Source organism: Rhipicephalus sanguineus, chromosome 2 (assembly GCF_013339695.2).
Source record: "Rhipicephalus sanguineus isolate Rsan-2018 chromosome 2, BIME_Rsan_1.4, whole genome shotgun sequence".
Lineage (NCBI taxonomy): Eukaryota > Metazoa > Arthropoda > Arachnida > Ixodida > Ixodidae > Rhipicephalus > Rhipicephalus sanguineus.
In genome coordinates this window covers 88,739,431-88,760,109 of record NC_051177.1, presented here as the reverse complement: position 1 = coordinate 88,760,109, position 20,679 = coordinate 88,739,431, and the positions used below count along the sequence as shown (strand labels likewise).

The window sequence follows — 20,679 nt, the reverse complement described above, 5'->3', positions numbered from 1 at the left end:
GCTGTAATAGAGCTGGAGTCGTGAGCAACAGTCGATGCCATCTCTGTAACAGGGCGCTTTGCTCTGTCCCGAACGTCGCCCCACACAATGCATTCTTCAATGGCAATTTTTACAGCCCAGACGCTTTATTTTTTTCACGCACGGATCACGCCACCATGCTCTTCTGTTAAGTCTTCCTTCGTCTTTTATTCCTTTCTACATTGAGGTTTCACGCTCGTTCTCAAGTCTGAGTTTGGTCTTCGTCACATCTTCTTTTGCAACTCCTGAGCAAGCGTTTAAACATAAGTGGTCATTTATTACATTGTTTGTGTAGGTATTTTATATATATGCGCTGTACTAAGGACTATAGTTCGCTCCTTCGTCGATTTTGTTCTAGCTGAGGACTGACCAAGCCTTTCTGGTGCCTATATCTTGCGCAACGTGGTTGAGAACTTTCTACAAGAGCAACATTTCAAGTGTTTGGCAGCTAAAAGTGCAATGGGGAAAGGGGGCGGACACTTATTGGCTGAGGCTGCGCCGACTGGCTAGCCAATGGGAGAGGAGAATCACCCTTCAGTCACTCAACTTCTTACGTCACTTCGCTGCAAACAAGTCACGCTCACATTGTTTGGTCTTATTTGCGTTTTCTGTTAAACGGGGGGGAGGGGGGAGGGGAGGGGGTGAGAAGAGGAGAGGAGAAACGCTCGAATCTCTGTGTACCAGAGCACGATCATTTACAAATACCATATGTCTATGAAGCACTTTGCCCGACTGGCTTACAAGCATCCTGGCTGAAAGGCTAATTTTCTTACATTTTCAACGTATTATAGTATTGTTCGTTGCGTCGCTGTTATGGATTAAGAACTGGGATATCGAAGCGCGCGAAACTTCAGCCGCAATTACTGTAGGAAGTTCTGCTCTGAAACTACAAGACGCCTGGGGCCTCTGCGTCCTCCTGAAAGCATGCTTTGGCAATGCCTGAATTAAGCCACGACAGTGTGACCTTAAGTTCACCTCATTCACGTGTTCACTAGACACCTTGATTCTCTACCTCCCTGCGTTTTCTTATTGGTGTGAAGTCGTCTAATTTGCGTAATACTTAATGACGCAATCCTCTTACTCAAAGAAGTTATAAGTGAAGCTTCCCGACTCAGAAGGTAGCGGCTAGAATGCATACGCAGTGGCTGATATCACTTACACGGCTCGTTCACAAAAGGCGAGTGTGAGCAAAAGCACGGGTAACGTTCTTCGTTTTGCACTGCAATCGCCCTCACCTTTTTTACTTTCCCTGTAAAGCGTGTAATCGTAATATCAATGCACAGAGCACTCGCCCTGATTTCGGTTGCTCAGCTGCGATTTACTTTCGGACCACTGATATGCTTTCAAGCAGCGCACGCACTAGAAAGCAAAAGCACAGAGCACGGATTCTGAAACCAGATTAAAATATACCCTAAGAAGAGAAAAAAAAAAGGACGATCAAGTCAGAGCGCAGTCATGCCCACGCAGCTTTTCAATCGTACTCGAAAAAAAAGAAAAAAAGACGTCGGTGCTTTCAAAACGGCAAGGAGTCGCTCCTTTTCAGAAGACCTAACTCGGGATCACTCCGGTTTCTATACAATAGGGCGACCAGCAGAAGGGTGGCGCGTGTACTCAAAAAGGCAGCAACACGCAAGCGCGGACTATACAAGCGTCCAAGAGAGGAGCTCCACAAGCGATGTGCAGATCGCGACGAGCCACGCTAGCTCGTGCACGTTTTTTTTTTTTTTAATGGCTGAAAATTCAATGGGAATGCGCTGGTTTTCTAGAACTGCAGCCGGTCAGGGGATTCGGAGCTGCCGTCAAACCGGAAGCAGCTCCCACCGCGGCTGTGCCGACACAGCTACCGCTTTCGCGCTCGTTTGTGCGTCGGCACTGAGAAACTAGTTTTGTCGTCTCCTTTCCTCGGCACAACCAACCACTTTCGCTTCCGAAGAATAAAATAAAAAAGAAAAAAAAGAAAGCTCTCTTTCCATTTTCCTCTCTTGACACCACTGCGTCTTAGCACACCTAGCAAACCTGCGTCTTTCGATGCTACCCCTCCTCCTTTCCACAAATTTCTCTCTCCTCCTTCTTCCAGCTAACCTAGGTCACGTTATCTTACACTCTCGCCGTCATAGACCCTCGTGCTCTGGCATCGCACCGGTGTAAAGAGTGGGTCGCAATTAATGCAGCGGGGGAAAGCAGTTTACATTGCTCAGTGTAAACGCGTGTCCCCCCGCTTGGTCGCTCGTTCCGAATTGCTAAAACACAACCGTCGCGCTCGCCGCCCTCACGCGGAGCAATTTGCGTTGCCTTGTTTAAACGGCTGTTGTCTCTGTCCCCGCTGGATCTGATATGCGCACGCGCGTTGTCGCGTGGGAAGTCTACGCGCTTGTGTGTGCACGTTCGCGCGCATAATTGTAACCTCGAGCATTGTTTCCCTTGCCGACAGCGCTATCTTGGGGCAACTCCTTTAATGCGTCGAGAGTGAATGTGAAATGGTGCGCGCGGCTGGTGAGTTGGTTGGCTGAATTTCAAATGACACTCCGCAGGCCTTTGTTTTCTGTCGGAGAAACCAAGCCGGCGTATCTTCACTAGAAATCTTGCTTTTTTTTTTTAATCTTTAAAAAACTCTGTACCCTTTACCCCCTCCCTTTCATTGCACCAATTGTTGTTCCGAAGTGTCGCGCACTGCTTTAAGATCCGTGAAGTTCACCGTGTAACGTGTAATTACGCGGAAGCGAAGACGCACAGGCTCCTCTTCACCGTGGTCTTGCTTCGCAATATAGGAGTTGTGTGATAGCCGCTGGCTTTAAAATGAGCTGGCAGCTGCACACAACATAACACAGGGAGTCAGTGACCCGACCGCGGATTGGTCCAAATGCTGGTTCGCTGCAGTACTAAATTGTGTTCAACCTAAGGTTGGAAAGGGGCTTTGAAAGTGATGCTTGTACTGTCCTGCAAAGACGACAAAGATGCTATCAATGCCATCGTGACTCGGAGTCGCTTTCCTTTGACAGGTCGTGCAAAAGCTCATGATTGCACTCGCACATGCATGACTATAATTACCCACGCATTAAACGGTGAATGTAGGCCGCTTCCGTGCAGAAGATCCCCAATGTGTGAACGCTGGTCGCTGGGCAGCATTAACGAATTTCACTGCAGTGCTTGGCTGTGATGGGAGAAGCCTCTGTGACGGTACGGAGAGACGGTTTTTCATGGAGCCATAGAGATGAGATCCCTGTTGTACCAGACAGTAAAAATACCTTCGTGTGAACCACATTTGCACGACAACATACGAGAGTGTTGAGCAATCAGTAATAAAAAAATGGCGATAAAAGAAGACCTAATGCGGATATGTGCTAATGTTTTCTAACGCTTCCGTGTAGGAACGAACTTAAAGAGAAAGTTATCCGATGCCAGGTGTCAGTAGATGTCAGATCAAATCACCCGCGTTTTAGGCGATGAGCGTGCAATTTGAAATAAATCACGCCTGAGAATTAACATCGCACAATAGTAAATACATATATATTTGATTATACCGAACACAGAAGGTAACGTCCGAAAATGTTAAAATTTCTCGAAGACAAACCAACCATCAACATTGAACGAATGGAAATCGAGTACATAAATTCACTACGGTGCCTTTGTTTTTTGCTTTCGACGAGTTCTTTGTCATCGGGAAGCTTTCTTCGTTAAGCCGCTGCAATATTGTTCCTCAGCGTCCCAGGTTGCACAAACGCACGAACTCTTTCTTTTTGAAAAATGTGATAAGTTTCCTACCACCTCAATTTATAAGAAAATTGAAAAAAAATCAGAGAGAAGGGGCGGTGAGATTACGAAATCTGAGCCTTGAATTGCGGCACCTGTCAACCCAAAGATGCAAAGGATGACCACGCACGCGAGCAGCGTGGCATTATATGGCTGAACGACATGCCTCCGCAAACGGACGCGCATTTATTAGGCTCCATAAGAGAACACAAACGCTGACTGAATAAAAAGTGAAATGAAGCGAAAACAGAAAAGGCTGTGCTCGCACTCGGCGGGACCTTGCCAGCACACGTCCGGCGGAGAAACACCGAGACGTCAGCGGTAAGCGAGATCGGCGGCTGGCGGACCGTAACGAGCGTGTAATGCGCTCGCGCGCCGCGTCAGCCGGGGTCAACTCGCCGAGGTCACCCAGCGTGTGGTCGATAAATACGTTTTACTCGTCGTGTCAGCCACTGTACGAAGGATGCGGTGCACCTTCGCCGATGGCCAACGCACGTGAACGCAAGCGCGTGCGCTCGCTGTACGATTGGAGCAAGGAAGGCACGCAGTGTACAGCACGGACAAGTCCGTAACGTTCGGAGCAGGGGGACGCGCATCACTTCTTTGCGGCTTGTGCGCTGCATGTATTAGCTGACGGCCGGCGAGAACGGTACGTCAGATGAGAGGCACCTGACTATCTTCGATACCGTTTGTTCAGTTCGCTTGTTTGTTTGTTTGATAGTTCATTCGCTCCGTTCGTATACGTGCAACTGGTTGTGCGGGATGCTGGATTGACTGCCGCTGAAGCGCACGTCCGACGACACGACTCATCGCGCTTCGCCGCCTGACAACGCGACGCCGTGACGTCTCTCTGCGTCAATGTTTGATCGCGGCTGGTCCGCGCGTCCGTGTCAACCCCCTGCCTTCATCTCTCTTTTTTTCTTGTAAAAACATGAAGAATAATTGACAGACGAAATAGAGAAGTGATGACTTAGGGCAGCATTAATTTTCTGAGTCGGAGGCACGAGTGAGATACTACTTTTACTACTTCTTTACTCGATGCGAATCAGGGCCCGTATTCACAAAAGAAAGAAAAAAGAAGTCTTAGGCTAAAAATGTTGATCATATAATATTTCAGCCAATCACGGTGCTGGACATATCACTAGCAAAACGTGTTGGCCAATGGGAAACAGCACTTACGAAAGAGAAGCTTTGTGAATTGAATATGCTTCAATTTTGTCTTAATTTAAGGCTCTTGTCAGGCATTGGCATCACAACTTCGTTTCAACTGACATTGTTTTGTAGACAAGCGATGGGTGTGAGGCACCCTCTGGCTTGTACGGATTACAGCATAACGAAACGGGATACACTAGTTTTTACAGCACCGTCACGTTCTGCGCTCTCCCTTGCGAATTCTGGGGCCGATTTCACAAAGCTTTCCGTTTCGAAAGAAGTCGTTGCCATTGTCTAGCGTCAATATCACGTCTAGCGTCAGGTTTGCCTGAAATTTTGTCGTGAAATTTTGTATGAAATATTGTCTAAAATTCTTGCATAAGATTTTTTTTTTCTTTTTGCGAATGCAGGCTCCGAAGGCTTCATAGCTTTCGTGGGAGAAAGCTAGGCATTGCTGCATTATACATCGTGTCGGCTGCAATTTATTTATTTCTTATTATTCCGCAAATGTTGAGATGTATAGCGTACGTTACTATAAAAGAATATGTTGCAGTAAATTCCGTGGTTAAATCTTGCAGTTAATAGTTAAATTCCGTAGTTAATATAAAGAGGTAAACCCGTAGTTACGGGACTTTTGGGGGCAGGCATGGAACAGGGAGCCAGGCCTCCTAAGTTTACGCAATATGATTCAGGCAAGCAGTTGCTCTGACAGCTGCTTCCAGTCAATTTATATGGTTCTTACTCCCTCTAAAGTTAATCGTTACATTCCAATGTAAACGAAGCTTCTATTAAAAAACATTTGCGGCCGTTCAAGGCGCGTTATATAAGACGCGCAACCAGTGCTCTCTACATAATACGAATAAATATATGCATATATCTTTTCTCTGTTTTGTTTTGCTTCGTTTTACGTTCGAGAAACGCAAACCACTCAGCGCGACGGCGGCCCCGTCAAGCTTCAGTGATTTCAAATTGAAAAGAGCAATGAGGCACGAAGTCTAGACGCTCGACAACCCGTCTGCCCTGAAAATGGCTTTTCATTGGCGGCGCGAGCGGGCGCTCGTTCGACCGAATAACGGAGAAGGAGGCCTGGCTGGATACGTCAAACGACAACACGTGCTTTTGACAAATCGCAACCCGTTTGAGAAAAAAAATTTAATGACGTCGATCAATCACTCGTAGCCGTGCGGCACTCGCGATTTTCTTTAAAAGTCCGTGACGAGAATAGAAAATTAGGGATATTTCGAAACAATAAGCTGATTGTTGCAAAGCTTCGCGTATTCATGCGTTTCGGTATCAAGACTCTTGAATCCCTACAGAAGAAATAAATTGCATATAAAATTACACAGTCACAACAAAAATTAAATTAGACAGTGTATTTACCTTGTTCACAGAGACACCGAGAACGCTGTTTTATATTTTCGTCAACTTAACCTGTTTTCTGTACGTACTGTTTATAGCCAGTGTATGAATTCTATACTGTTGTCCTAACAAGCAGTTATACGTATAGCTGCAACGCCTATTTTGCGTTAAAATGTATTTGGATGATCCCTGTCCAATGCTCCTGTCTGATTTCACATCAAGGGCGGAATGCACAATAAGTTTTGTTATTAAAAGCAGCTAACCATTGTCCGGTCGGTGACGTGTTCTTTTAAAGTCGATAATAAAAATATTTGATGAAATTCTCTTCTCGTGAAGACGAGAAAAGCCCGGGATTACACATTGTTCGTTGTTTTTCGTCTAGTTGATTTCTTACCTGCAACAAAGGTGGCCAATATCATGGCTCTCTCCTATAATTTGACACGCGTTGTCATTTTACTGGGCTCAAACGGCGTTCACTGCGATGATCTCACGGTTTCCTCCCTCTCTACTACGCAGGTACATGGTAATGACAGCGACCACGCTGCTGTGTATCGGCGGCACGCTGGTGTTCGAGGACTCGCGGCCGACGCCGTACAGCCCCGAGTACGGCCCGGACTGCGCGCTCATCGTAACGACGACCAAGCCACATGCGGCCATCATACAGAAGCCATCTCTAGCATCTGCCGCAGGCCTACAGTACCTTTCCAATTTCGTGCCTCAGTGAGTAAATCCGGCGAAGTTTTCGTTCACATTTAATACCTTTCTAGGCTTCTTACGTAGTTCTCTGCGGGCTCTTCATTTGATGCCGCTATAGATATCTACATCCGAGGTTCGTGCAGAAACAACAGGCAAACTGAACCAGACGATATCCTTCTCTAATCAACGCCTTGGGCTTGCCGGTTTCATGAGGTGCTGGCGCAGTCGCATTCTGTTAGCTTTCGTTAGTTCACCAGTATAGTTTGATACAAGTACTGTGTGCCAGACTGGCAAGGCGTAAATGTTAGAAAACAATAATAATACAGCCGGAAATGGCGCTTCTTATGCATACATGGGCTAAAGCTAAACCAGATTTTAAGAATTTTTATAGACATATGCAGGCGTGACGTCACAGGGATGCGTCAGTTCTGAAGTAACGTTGTGGTTGAGCATAACACAATAGAACAAAGGAAAAAACTGTCATACCCTAATGACGTATGCTTCATCTCAACACAGAAATAACACGTGGCAGGCTTTTCTATAGCTCCTCTGCAATATTTGAGCGAAGAACAATGTTCTTGTTTCGCTTGTACTACATACGGTTGTTTGATGACAAGCATGTCCGTAAACTTTCAGCGTGCCACTATCATTGCGATAGGTCGCCATTGTGCTACACGTGAAGTGTCTGAAAATTAGTTGGTCTGATAGACTAAAGAGAGAAGCGCTAGCCTTTTTCCTGAGAGTAACAAGATAAATGTACAAAGAGCACATTTGGCTCTTACACTCAGAGATATTTAGGCAGCATTGTGTATTATTATGGCAGCTGGTACCTCTATACGATAGCAAACAGGTCATTTTTGCCGAAAGAAGCAGCTTTATCTAGTTGCCTAAACACATAAAGGTAAAAAAAATGGCAACACAGGTCCCCAATTCCCGATTCATATGATGCGCAATTATCAGCCAACAAAAACATACAAACTCAACGTAAGCTCAGTTTATGGGGTAGTCGCTGCGGAAGAAAGTGCCATACTGCGCATTAGATTATGCTAGATATTTAGGAAGAAGGGCTACGGTAACCATAGTAACCCACGCACTGAGAAGCGAGATAAACCATTTCAGTGCTCCCCCCTCACCCCCTCCCTCCCCAACTTCCCCACTCTTTATAAGTACCTAGCTGGCATTCATGCAAGTGTTCACAACTGCAATACAGAGGCTGCATACTTCCGAAAGCTGCAATGCCAGCGTCAAGGAAATGCAGCTCACTTAAGGATAGCTATATTTCTTTTGGCCGGCTTGCGGCTGTAATTGCGCTCACGGCACCACCGTTCCGGCAGTTGATTATACATGAATGCTCAGCTTCCGAAAAGCTGCCTGCTATATATAAAACAGAAACGAAAAAAAAAACCCGAAAAGAACCAATAAACGAAGTCAGCCAACATATATTTTCTGCCCCGAGCACGTGCGAGCATGCGCCGCCTCTATCAATAAGGCGCCCGCCCAGCAGGACATAGTAATTACTTTTCCCTGAGTTCGCGCGAAAACGAACTCCCAGGCAATATTCGTACTACGCTGCGCGGCGATCGCATTGCATTCCTTTATACGAGCGCCAATTTGTTTTGGCATGGGAGCTACATTGCACTCGTGCGAAAGGTGGGCACTTCGAGCTGTATGTGTGCCACAGGGTTGCCTCGACGCCGACTAAATGGCGCCCGTTAACGGAGAAAAAAAAAAGAACAAAAACAAGCGACTTCGCGAGCCAGTGGCAGACATGCTTGGCCATTGCCTGGCGATGTGCGGCGTGGCAAGCTTTGGGATCAAAGCACGCTGTTTGGAGCTGCAGGGATGTAGCCAATTTCACAAACATGGGCGTCACCAATAGCGCTTAATAGCCGCACGCACAATCTCGGGCTTTCTTTTGAAAAGCTATAGCTTTAGAGGGGGCGAGCGGTGGCCGCAGCGAACGCGTCATTTGTTTAATGCGTCCGAGCCCAGGAGCGTGAGGTCGTGTTGGCAGACTCCGGCAGCGGATGTGTACAGCAGACATCAATGCTCAAACCACGTGTGCCTCTATAAAACAGCACTGTGTCATGGGAGACACAACTATACGCCGTGCCAAGCAAAAGCTCTGAAAGAGTTATTCGCGGTCGACGAGCTTCGGAGACTTCACTAGCCTTGAAATTCATCTATATGCGATTGCCAAGGTTAAAAACCAGATATTTATGTTTTAAATTCAATGCGGCCCATGGTCTGTGCACGCAAACGCTGTATAGCATAGGAGCGGCATGGATATTAAGAAGTAATTCCCATTATTTTATTTCTCTGCTCGTTATCTTTCAGTCACCTTTCTGATATCTATCTATCTATCTATCTATCTATCTATCTATCTATCTATCTATCTATCTATCTATCTATCTATCTATCTATCTATCTATCTATCTATCTATCTATCTATCTATCTATCTATCTATCTGTCTGTCTGTCTGTCTGTCTGTCTGTCTGTCTGTCTGTCTGTCTGTCTGTATGTACGTCTGTCTATCTATCTATCTATCTATCTATCTATCTATCTATCTATCTATCTATCTATCTATCTATCTATCTATCTATCTATCTATCTATCTATCTATCTATCTATCTATCTATCTATCTATCTATCTATCTATCTATCTATCTATCTATCTATCTATCTATCTATCTATCTATCTATCTATCTATCTATCTATCTATCTATCTATCTATGTGAACTAAGAGTTCTACAAAGACGAAACACACAGCCGAGGACACAAAAACATCAATCGCATGTTTGCTAAGGCGCAGAAAATACATATATAGTACATTAATTCGTCAAGCCTTGTCTGCACTCCTTGAATCAAGCCACCGTTAGGAGGATAGCATAGTTGATGGTCGCCTAATTGAAGCAGGACGTCTGTAGCGTTTTATAATCGTAAAACCTCTTTTTCCCATCCCTTCCCTCTTTAAGTATGCACATTCCGTCTTCCTGGCACACAACTAAAGCTGGACTTGGCTAATTAATAATATCTTGGGTTTTACATACCAAAGCCGCGATATGATTATGAGGGACGCCGTTGAGGACGGGCTCCGGAAACTTAGACCGTCTGGTGTTCTTCAATGTGCACTGACGCCGCACAAGTGCACGGGTCTCTACCATTTCGCCTCCACCGAAATTCGACCGCCGCGGCCTGGATCGAAGCCGCGACCTTCGGGTTAGCAGCCGAGCACCGTAACACTTATCCACCGTGGCGGACTGGACTCGGCTATTGAAGCCGTTGTTAGCTTTTCAAATAAGGGCTTTACTATACCCATGCTTCTGATCATTCAAACGCTGCGTTAGCGCAGCTAACACTATTTATTCTATTCCCAAAATGCAAGTCACTCATTTTTCATCAATTTCACCTCACTTTCACTGCATATATGCGATCCCTTCCTACCAACTATGGTGGAAATAAACTGCCCCGCGGCCTTTGGTTTTTCTCTTTAGAATTGTGCCGAAGCCGACAGTTATTCCAAAACTAAGGTGTATGACAGCTGGAGTAATGATTTTCGTAGTGGCACGATAAATCTCTCAATGTGACACACAATCTGCAGTTCGTCATCGTTATTCTCAACTTCAGACTCGTATTCTCGCAGACAATATATTCTTACACCATCGGCATTACCCATTCGTTTTCAGGAATGCAGTAATTGCAAAGGCGCGCACGCTGTGAACATTAGGACCATCGGCTGATTAAATTCGCGTCCGTACGGTAACTTCAATACGCCGTACCTACGCGCTGTTCACCGGAATGCGCGGCAAGATCGCGACTTGTGACAACGCGCGGGGTGGCCGTGCAAACAGTGCCACAGAAATGGTTTATGGCCTTTGCATTATAGCGCGGGCATAGAAGCACTGTCGGTTCACCTTTGGCTATAGCCTAGATAATCAATTAGCCCCGCCAAACGCACAGGTAGGCCTGCGATACCGGTACACGGCGTTTATGATATATAGCGGCGACCGCCGGTAACGCTTTAGTCGCGTCGAACACTTAATTTGCTCGGTGATAGCGCTCGTTTAATCATGCCTTTGCGAGCCCACCAAGGTCTTGACACCAAATGTCGGGAGCAGGTGAGCGAACGGGGACGCAGGTGAAGGAAAACGAAACCCTTTTATTACCTGCGGCCTCGAGGCGACCATGCGTCCGGCTGTACGTACGGGATCTTGACTGACCACCCTCAAGGACCCGATATATTCTCCGTCTTGTGAGCCGTATATCGCCAATGTGACGATATTTCAAATGCTGTCAGGCTGAGCCCTTATCAATGTTATATATATATATATATATATATAGGGCAGGGTAGCAAACCGTACTTTCGCCTTGCTTTGCTTGATTGCACCTCCTTGCTCTGTCTCTCTCTCCGAGACTGCGGTCGAATAAAATTCGTATATAGTCAGAGACGGCACTTTGTCGCTTCAGGTAGTTATATACGCACTTAAGTCCCCCTCCAATTCGCAGCCTATTATTTTGAAAGTTGCACGAATGTTAAGCTTTCGCGCAAAACATGTTTGCGTCTTGTGATCTCTCCAACCAAAAGAGCGTCTTTTGTTTTTCGTTTACGCGAATAACGCCGCGCTTTATTGCATAACTAATGCATAGCGGTTACCACCGTTCGACAGCCGCTCTTAAACACCCTCGAAATAAGAGGAAAAATTAACACGATCATCCAACTGCACTCGCTGCACTTGCAGGAAGCCTCAGCACGCATATCTCGAGCCAACCAAAGGCTTGTTAAAACCACGAAATAAAAGGAGGAAAAAGGAAAATATAACGCGGGTTGACTATTTATACCGTGACAATTTACGTGTGGAATTAATTGGTGCGGAGAAAATTGAAGAAAAATTCCACGCTTCGCAGTTACTGCGACTACCGCAACGGGAATCTGTTACGTCAAAGAACTTGCAACGGCCGTCATCAACCATACGGTGACCTCAAGAAATGTAGGGGAGGACACAAATACTACATGTAAATAAAATAGAAATATAAACGAAGGTAAAGGAGGAGGGTTAGACAAGCTAATACGCAGCAGCACGTGGTCGCGAGCACTCCTACTTTTTTGGGGGCAACCCGAAAGGGTCGGGTCGTGATCGCGGGGTGCATATTTAGAACGTAACTTGCGCTGCCATAACGCGCGCATGCAGTCAGTCCCCGCATAGAAACACGCGATTTGCGAAGAAGCAGCTACAAATATATAGGCACGGTTGTGACCCCTCAGTCCTCTTTCTTGCGTTGCCGAGTTTCGTTTCGTTGTGAGATAGGCGCATAACACCAACACCTTCCTCCACATCTTTCCTCGTTTCGCATAAGTATGACGACACTGGCGCCTAAGTCACGACACGCGTCCTCGTGCTACGAGGAGGAGAAGGGCGAGGATAGCAACGTGCGCCGTACTAGCCCGAAAAATCGGGACGGCGAGTAAGGCGAATTATCGTAACGGTGAATCTAGCTCATACCTATATACGCACGCCCGGTTTCACAAAGAATGCACTCCCATATCTGGTGCTTTATAGTTGTAGAAGACTTTGATCATGCAGCATTTCTCCATTCACCGAGCAGTACTTTGTCGAAAATGAGCGCTCATTGCCTCGATATTCGGTTCTCCAAGACATTGTATTTACTTTTTTGGTGCTTTCGAAACTCCGAGCAATTAATAGAGGAAGAAATATGTTCGTTCAGACAAAGCTCATGTTCTGCGAAAAAAACAACCATGTTTATAGAGCAGAGATAGAACCTCAGTGCGAACCTCTTAAAAGGCGAATGATACATAAGCTAAAGCAATTAAAATTCCAATCATAAACCGGATGCAATAATTGCTGAGGTGAAATCGACGAACTTGTACGCCGAGGACTGCTTATTTAAGCAACATTTAAGCAATAGCTCACGTCACTGTGCCAGTGCTATTCGAGCCAACCAGCGCCAGAAACGTAGATTCCTCCCATTGAATTAAGTCCCAACATCTGCGGGATTTGAATGCTTGGTGATCGAAAGTGTTAAGTTCATCTTACACTCTGAATGCTGTTGTAGCTGTTCCCTGCTCACTGTAGTTCTATTCTGTATAGCTAAAAAATAAATGTATCTCTCATACGTGTGAAATTATCTTTTTGTTTAAAGGTGACCTGCTCCTACTGACAGTAAGAAAACGAAGATGAGGACCAATACGGAGTCGCTGCCTCATATCTACTTCATTTAAAAAAAACGCGCTATATTTTTATCCAGGCTCATATAATTAACACGCCCTGTTCAGAAAGTTCACACGCCCTGTGAACTTTTTGTTCACCATATCCTACGTTGCAGTGTCGTGTCGTATTTTAGAGCGTTTGTAGCGTCAAGAAGTGCATTAAGTTAAGGCGTCGCTGAATAGGCAGCTAGGATGAGCGTTGGCCTAATAAGCTGATACCTTCGCAAAATTACAAGACAGCTCTTCCGAATTTTCCGGTTTTTATATATTGCATAACTTCTTGTAACGTTTGCGTCAAAGCGCGCCGAACTTACACGAGCCGGCAGCTCGTACAGTGGCACAATTTGTTAGTTAGTTAGTTAGTTAGTTAGTTAGTTAGTTAGTTAGTTAGTTAGTTAGTTAGTTAGTTTGTTTGTTTGTTTGTTTGTTTGTTTGTTTGTTTGTTTGTTTGTTTATTTATTTTGCCTAATGTGTTTACCTTCGTCTTTTTCCATGGTCATGATTTCATATAGCCGCTCCAATCTGTGGCCACGCTTCCCACCTATCGCGCTTTATATAAATAAAAGAAAGCCGTTACGCGCAGTTAGCCACGTCATGCGGCGTCACCATTTTGCACCATTCGTGCAGGCTGAAAGCGGTGACGCTGACCGAGGGCCAGCAGTGCATCACGTACGACGACGTGAACCAGGCGCTGCTCGAAGCCAAGGCCAAGTTCGGCGAGAGCGTGCCGAACGAGATCTACGAGCTCTCCTCGGACACGCCCACGCCCGAACACGTGACTGTGCCCTCGGAGATCATCCTCGACGCCTCCAGGATACTCGCCCAGAAGTGAGTATTTCGCTCAGAAGAGTTAGCACTTCCCTTTATCGAAACAAACCAAATCATGAACGGCCTGTAGAGCACGAGAATGAATGATGGAACAAGAGAGACAGGAAAGGCAGGTATAATAATAATATCTGGGGTTTAACGTCCCAAAACCACGATATGATTATGAGAGACGCCGTAGTGGAGGGCTCCGGAAATTTCGACCACCTGGGGTTCCTTTAACATGCACCTAAATCTAAGTACACGGGCCTCAAACATCTTCACCTCCATCGAAAATGCAGCCGCCGCGGCCGGGAATCGATCCCGCGACTTTCAGGTCAGCGGTCAAGCGCCATAACCACTACACCGCCGTGGTGGGGCGAAAGGCGGGGATGTTAACCAGTTTAGCACTGCCGGTAAATCCTACCCTGCACAGGGGAAAGGGATGGGGAAATTCAAAGAAGAGTAAAGAAAGAGAGAAAGAAAAAGAAAGGGGGAACACACTCGCAACGTCGTACCCGGAAGTCTTGTGCGGTATACGGCATCACTATCATGATTACCATAGAGGAAATAAGGAAGTAAACAAACAAAAAATGCAGTAGGCAGTGAGGTTAACCAGAAACATGTCCGGTTGGCTACCCTAGCTGGGGTAAATGGGAAAGCGGAGTGCAAAGTTGAGACAGAAAGGGGGAAGGAAAGAAGGGAGTGAGGAATAAATGCGCTGACGCGTATGTGTCGGCTGTACTATACGATAGTCAAAGGGGTTCACACAAGCTCGTAATCCTCAAAAGGCACAAAAGTGCTTAAACTGCCCTGTGGGCCAACGAGCGATGAGGACGGTGATCCAGCAACAGGAGAAAATTCTTGTAAGAACAGTAACCATGATCACCTTAAAGGAAACTAACAGAAAACAAAAACTGCGTCGTAGCAGGATTCCTATATAGAAGTGCCACGCTGAACCTGCAAGATCTCTATTTTCAGTAGCATTTTATCAAATTTATAAACTATCACCGTAACGTTCAACAAGCCTTATCTCAGACGACTGGCCTGTAGTGATGCAGAACTATCGATGGTACTATCGATACTATCGATAGCTGAGTCACTATCGAACTATCGATGGTGAAAAATACTATCGATAGCGCTATCGATAGTAAAAAATTTGATGGTACTATCGACAGTATAAAATGAACAGCACGAACTCATTGCAAAATAAACTTGGTTCCCCGCGCGTGTGGTACATGATAGGGGAGACGAAGGCAGAAAGAAAGTTATAGCAGCAGCGCCGAGCGAGCGTGCTCGGGGCTCGGAGTCCACGTTCGCATCGTGTGGTGTTTACTGTGCGGGCGCGGAGTGCGGCCTGGGAACTCGAGTTATCACGTCCGGGTCACCAATTTGTAGACGTCCGGGGCGTTGGTTGCGTGATGATATTGCGTATTCACAAGTAAAGAAAGACAAAGGCACGTCTACAATAAGAACTCGTATATTTAAGCAAAAGCATTGCGTGCGAACGAGGCAGCAGCGACGGGGCGACTGACGTAGCTTCGGCCCGGCTGCTGTGTTTACAACATCCGGCCACTGTAACTCAAGTTCCCAGGCCGCACTCCGCGCCCGCACAGTACACAACACGATGCGAACGTGGACTCTGAGCCCCGAGCACGCTCGCTCGGCGCTGCTGCTATAAAGTCTTTAGATGTGGTGGGACTGCGCGGCTTCAAATTGAATTGAATTGAATTGAATTGAATTTTATTGCTCACAATTTTTACAAAAAAGTTGCATACACTGTGTGGACCCATAGCCACAGGCTAGTTTGGGTCCAAAACGAAACAGTTTATAATGGCACTTCGGAAAAGTGTAACTAAAAAGGTATATAATATCCAGCAAAGAAACATTACAGTACATGAAATAACCGCACAAAACCGTTACAACGCGGGAAAGAACCAAGAAAGAAAATCCCCTACTTACATACTAAAATTAAGACAGTCATCAGACTACATATGACAAGACACTAATAAATCTGTACACTATTCTAAATATTGTTTTTCTAGTGCCTTAGTGAAATTAGAACACATTTTTATTTCAAAAAGAATAACATTCCAGATTTTAATACCAACGAACTGTAAAAGCCGTTCGTAGTTGATATTGTATTTTATGATGTCAAAATAAAAAAAAATATCAGGAAGTTAATTGTAAGGTGTAACTGGTTGCTTTTGGGTACGAATTTATTAATGGGCATATTCCGCCATTTTCGCTGCAGAAATAATTTCTTTCTCTCGCCAAAAATTGCTCATAAATTAAGAAAAGCTGATAGTGGGCTATCGCAAATATTTTGACAATATGGCCTCCCAGCGACAGCATCATTATTCACACCACTATCAATAGTAGTGTCACGTAGTTGTGACGGTGAAGAATGCCGCAGCAAGACTGGGAAATACGGAGCTCTTTATTTGGGCGAACGTGTGCCCAGAAAATCAAAACTCAAAATACAAGCGATACAAGCTGCGCACTGATAGCGGCGGGAGCAGCTGTCAGCAGTTGAGTAATCTGATCATCGGTGGAATGCGTCGTCCTTTATACATCAGTCATCGAACCTTCCAGCGTTATCGCTGTTGCTCGCGTAAGCTCTCGAATATACTTGACTTTTCGCGTCCGGCGCGTAATCTTAACAGAACTGATCTCAAGCAATCGTGAAGCTTTTCAAGTATTACGGCGCGGTCTGCGTCAAACGTTGCTAACAGTCTTTGTGGGTGCAACTCGAATACGTAAAAACAAAGCAATAAACACGCGTGGCAGTAATATCGCAATATTAACTATGGTACTACCGATTGCACTACCGATAGTTTGTCGATAGTAGCACTATCGATAGTTTGTTTACACTATCGATAGTTTCAAAAAAACTATCGATACTATCGATAGTCAATTTTCCGATAGTTCTGCATCACTACTGGCCTGACGTAAGGCGTCGTCGATATGAAACCCGTTCTTCGCGGCCTGGAATTTCGCGTCGACGTCACCTGGCCGCGTTCAGCACCGCACACCTTATCGGCTAGGAGCGACTCTAAAGCCCGCCGACCTCTAAAAAAAACACGACCTCAAAGCTCAGCGGCGGCGTCAAACCATTTATACATCCGCTAGTAGCGTTTGCACCGGACGATGTTGGTTCGATAAGATTGCTCTGTCGACATCGACACAGGCTCGTCGAAACGCAACAGCTGGTAGGAGGCGTATAGCTCGCACTACACGCGAAGGCCTCCTCTCGGGTCAAGGTAAAGGGCTGAGCGAGTCAGTTAATAACGTTGAATGCCTTCTTGTAAAGCTGGAAGACAGTTACAAAAGCGCTTCGAGTGTCTTTTTCTTTTCTTTTTTGCGTTGCTGCCTATTGTACGGAACTCTACTAAAAAGCAAAATAGTGCTGTAAGTAGCGCTTTTGTGAAAGTAAGCATTGCAGTACATCTAATTTGCATAGGCAACACAAGCGCTTCGTACAACTGCACGGCGTCCTAACGCTTTGTTTCAATAATGAACAATATGTAGGCCCGTATTCGTAAAAATCGTAAGAGAATATTTCAGCCATTTACGGTGCGGGACATGTCATTAGCGAAGCCGGCTGACCAATGGGAAACGCACTTACGAAAGAGAAGTTTTCTGAATTCGGACCCATATAACTGTAATACACCTTCGCCCAATTGCGCTTTGTCTATAGACTCATAAAGGTACCATACGGGCAAGAACGTTAATAAGTGACAATAACTGACACTGTGAATAAAACTTTACCAATATCAACCCAAATGCGTTAAACCATCTGTTAATAATAACTAACCATAGGCTCCCAAAGCAACGTCGAGCTGTGTCACTGCTCTTATCGCAACTGGGGGCATCCACGGCCACAAAACTGCCGCCCCCGCTTCCGCGCACGCGCAGAGCTCCCGGGTTGCATCTGTGGTGCTTCACAATGTAACTATTGCTGACTAGCAGTGCTCTGGGCCGAATGAGGAGCGCATGCGCGCACGGGGACTTGCCGCCGCCGCTGGCAAATCCGGCGACAAACCGCCTTCGCGGGCAGCGTCTGCCCCCAGTAACGCATAGCTCAGCCGCGCGAGTGTCGCGACCAAACTTGAGCTTGGGTTCCCTATAAACAAGCGGCTGTCAGACAGTCGTTATCGTTAGGCAAATAAAAGCTAAGGCAGACAAAATGACAGGCAACTTACACCTCAAATAAGAAGCCCGCTAAAACCGTACTGCACGTGCAGTGGCGACCTTTGTCTCACAGACGACACGCGAACACGCGTCTTGTACCATCGCAGGTTCTCGCTGTCGTACCACGCCATCGTGTACGGCCTGCCTCAGATCGACACCTCCAAGACTATGGTGAAGGACATCTGCCCGACCTTCCTGAAGCCGGTCAAGTGCGAGCTCAGTCGCTACCGCACGCTCACCGGAATGTGCAACAACCTCGAGAACCCGTCCTGGGGATCCGTACGATCGGCCATGGTGCGCTACCTGCCGCCTGCATACGCTGACGGTACGGGCTCCACTCTCTTCATTTTCCAGCTTCATTATTTAATTAACATCAAGCTTATACTTTATTGTAGTCCGTTCCAGCGTATCTAAATACGATGATAATGGTGTTGTAGACACTGGCTATACTTTTGACGCATTAACCTATGATGGAATCACCTGTGAAAGATTCCGTGCGCTCGTTATTTGATTCGACGTGAGTGTTCGCTGAGAACGGAACAGAAACGGCGAGTCTTGGAAAAGTATGATAAACATGAGTCAAAAGCGCATAGATTGTCGATTGCCTCTCGAACTTCACACAATGGTAGCAGAAAGCCAACGAGTTGCCAAATAATTGCCTACAAATAATGGTTAAATTCAGTCACGCCGTGATTTACAATGTAGCATAACAGTGCTGTAGGTTCGTTGTACGCTTTACATTGCGTAGTGCGGCGTTGCGCAGTAGTGCAGCAGCACCGAGCAGAGCAGGTGCTGCGTTTCTCGTGAATTAAGATAAAGTTTGCTCGGGAGGGATATCCATGTGCTGACTGTCTGGCCGTTATTGTTATAAAGGTAACGTACTCGTTGGGACACGAAAGAACACTTTCTTTGCATGCTTCGCCAGTTTCAGTTTGCCGTTGGCATTTTGTATATATATACATGCATGAATCAACCAAACACCAAACAAATTTGCGTTTCACGCAGAAATACGAAAACTGGCCAGGGTATCCCGCACACTGTCACGCCCAGCCTTTCGTGTCTTTGCCTTTTAACGAGCACGCAAACCACCAAGCATCGTGAGTCCCACCTGTGTGATGCAGGTAGTTCTATTAAGACCGCGGTGGTTTTCCCCAAAACGTCCGTCAACTTCTTAGTCAGCCGACTGAAGTCCGAAGACGCCAGCATATTAAAGTGCTGGAAGATAATTTTCGATATTGCCACGACCGACCAAAACGCCAGGCTTTATTATAGAGTACCATATCACGGAAATACTCTGCCTGGATTACGGTGCCTTCCTCGCTAGATAATGAACTGGGAGTTAATCACTCCTCCTAGGTCGCATAGCCTTGTAAGCCGACTTTCATAATCTCTATGCGCATCCTTACACCCCCATTAATGACCAGACTTATATAACAATAATAAGTTACGGCATTCCAGCAAGAAAAGAAAAAAGAAGAAAAAGAAGAGCCTGGCACTGACCTTGAAAGCGGTCAACCTGAAAGCCTGTAAAATAAAAACAATATTTCTATGATACGAACGGCCTTTCCCACCGAGAGAACAATCGCTTTGCAAACGCACGCGCGGGCAATGCATTCGCCTTTTATACTACGCGCAAACTTTCGCCGCTGAAGAATCTCAGCGTTTCCTCGTGGCCCGACAGACTGGGAGACGACCTCGTCTCAGGTCGAATAGAGAGGGACACGCATGCAAAGGCAGAGATCGCCCAAGGCTGTGTACCTCAGACGCGGCGTATAGAAATGGGCCACACGGCAGCACCACCACTTGCGCTCACGTGGCCTGCACAAAGACGGTGCTGCGAGCGATGCTCTTTCAGTGGTTTTTGTAAGGGAAAATTGGGGAAAGCAAAGCAAATGATCAAGAAAGAATATGGAGAAGGGAAAAAATGACAGCCCCGCGCCAGCGCTGCCGCAAGCGGCGCAAGCGCCCGACGTAATAAGACAAACCGATGCAGTGTAGCACTGGTAAGATCAAATGGGCAATCTATACATATTCGAGGAGCCCATAACTCGCTTTACGCCAGACGCTTAACGTCAACCTGTTCCTTTATCATCGTGTTTAATTTTTGGTCCAGCACCCACTGTGAGAAAAGGGGCGGTTGAGAAGACTGTCCCAAGCACTGTCATGGTGTGTTAAACAAAAACAAAGTATCACAGGGACCCTTGCGCATTCACCTAAGACGACTCGAAGGCGAAAGACATCTTGTTTTTCTTCTCAGCAGATGTATTGATCCTGCCCCGCCACCCACCGAAAGCTTTCTGCTCCTAACGTGGTTTTACACTGCCTCCGTGATCGGCCCACCTTTGACCAAGCTACGATGTCATCTGATGATGTCATCATGTGACGTGATGTAACAATGACATCACAAACTTTGGCGATCTGTGATGTCATATGATGACGTCATCACGTGATGATTTTTTTCATCACTCGTGTTCCTGA

The 20,679-nt window shown here is 46.2% G+C and overlaps 1 protein-coding gene across 1 annotated transcript in view; it reads left to right on the top strand.

Moving 5' to 3' along the window:
• The window catches only part of LOC119383338 (peroxidase-like), a 193,382-nt gene that overhangs the window by 118,599 nt on the left and 54,104 nt on the right, over positions 1 to 20,679 (top strand). The window contains 3 exon segments of the mRNA XM_049412480.1: positions 6,796 to 6,999; positions 13,831 to 14,031; positions 18,309 to 18,526. Coding sequence (XP_049268437.1) covers positions 6,796 to 6,999; positions 13,831 to 14,031; positions 18,309 to 18,526 — 623 coding nt within the window.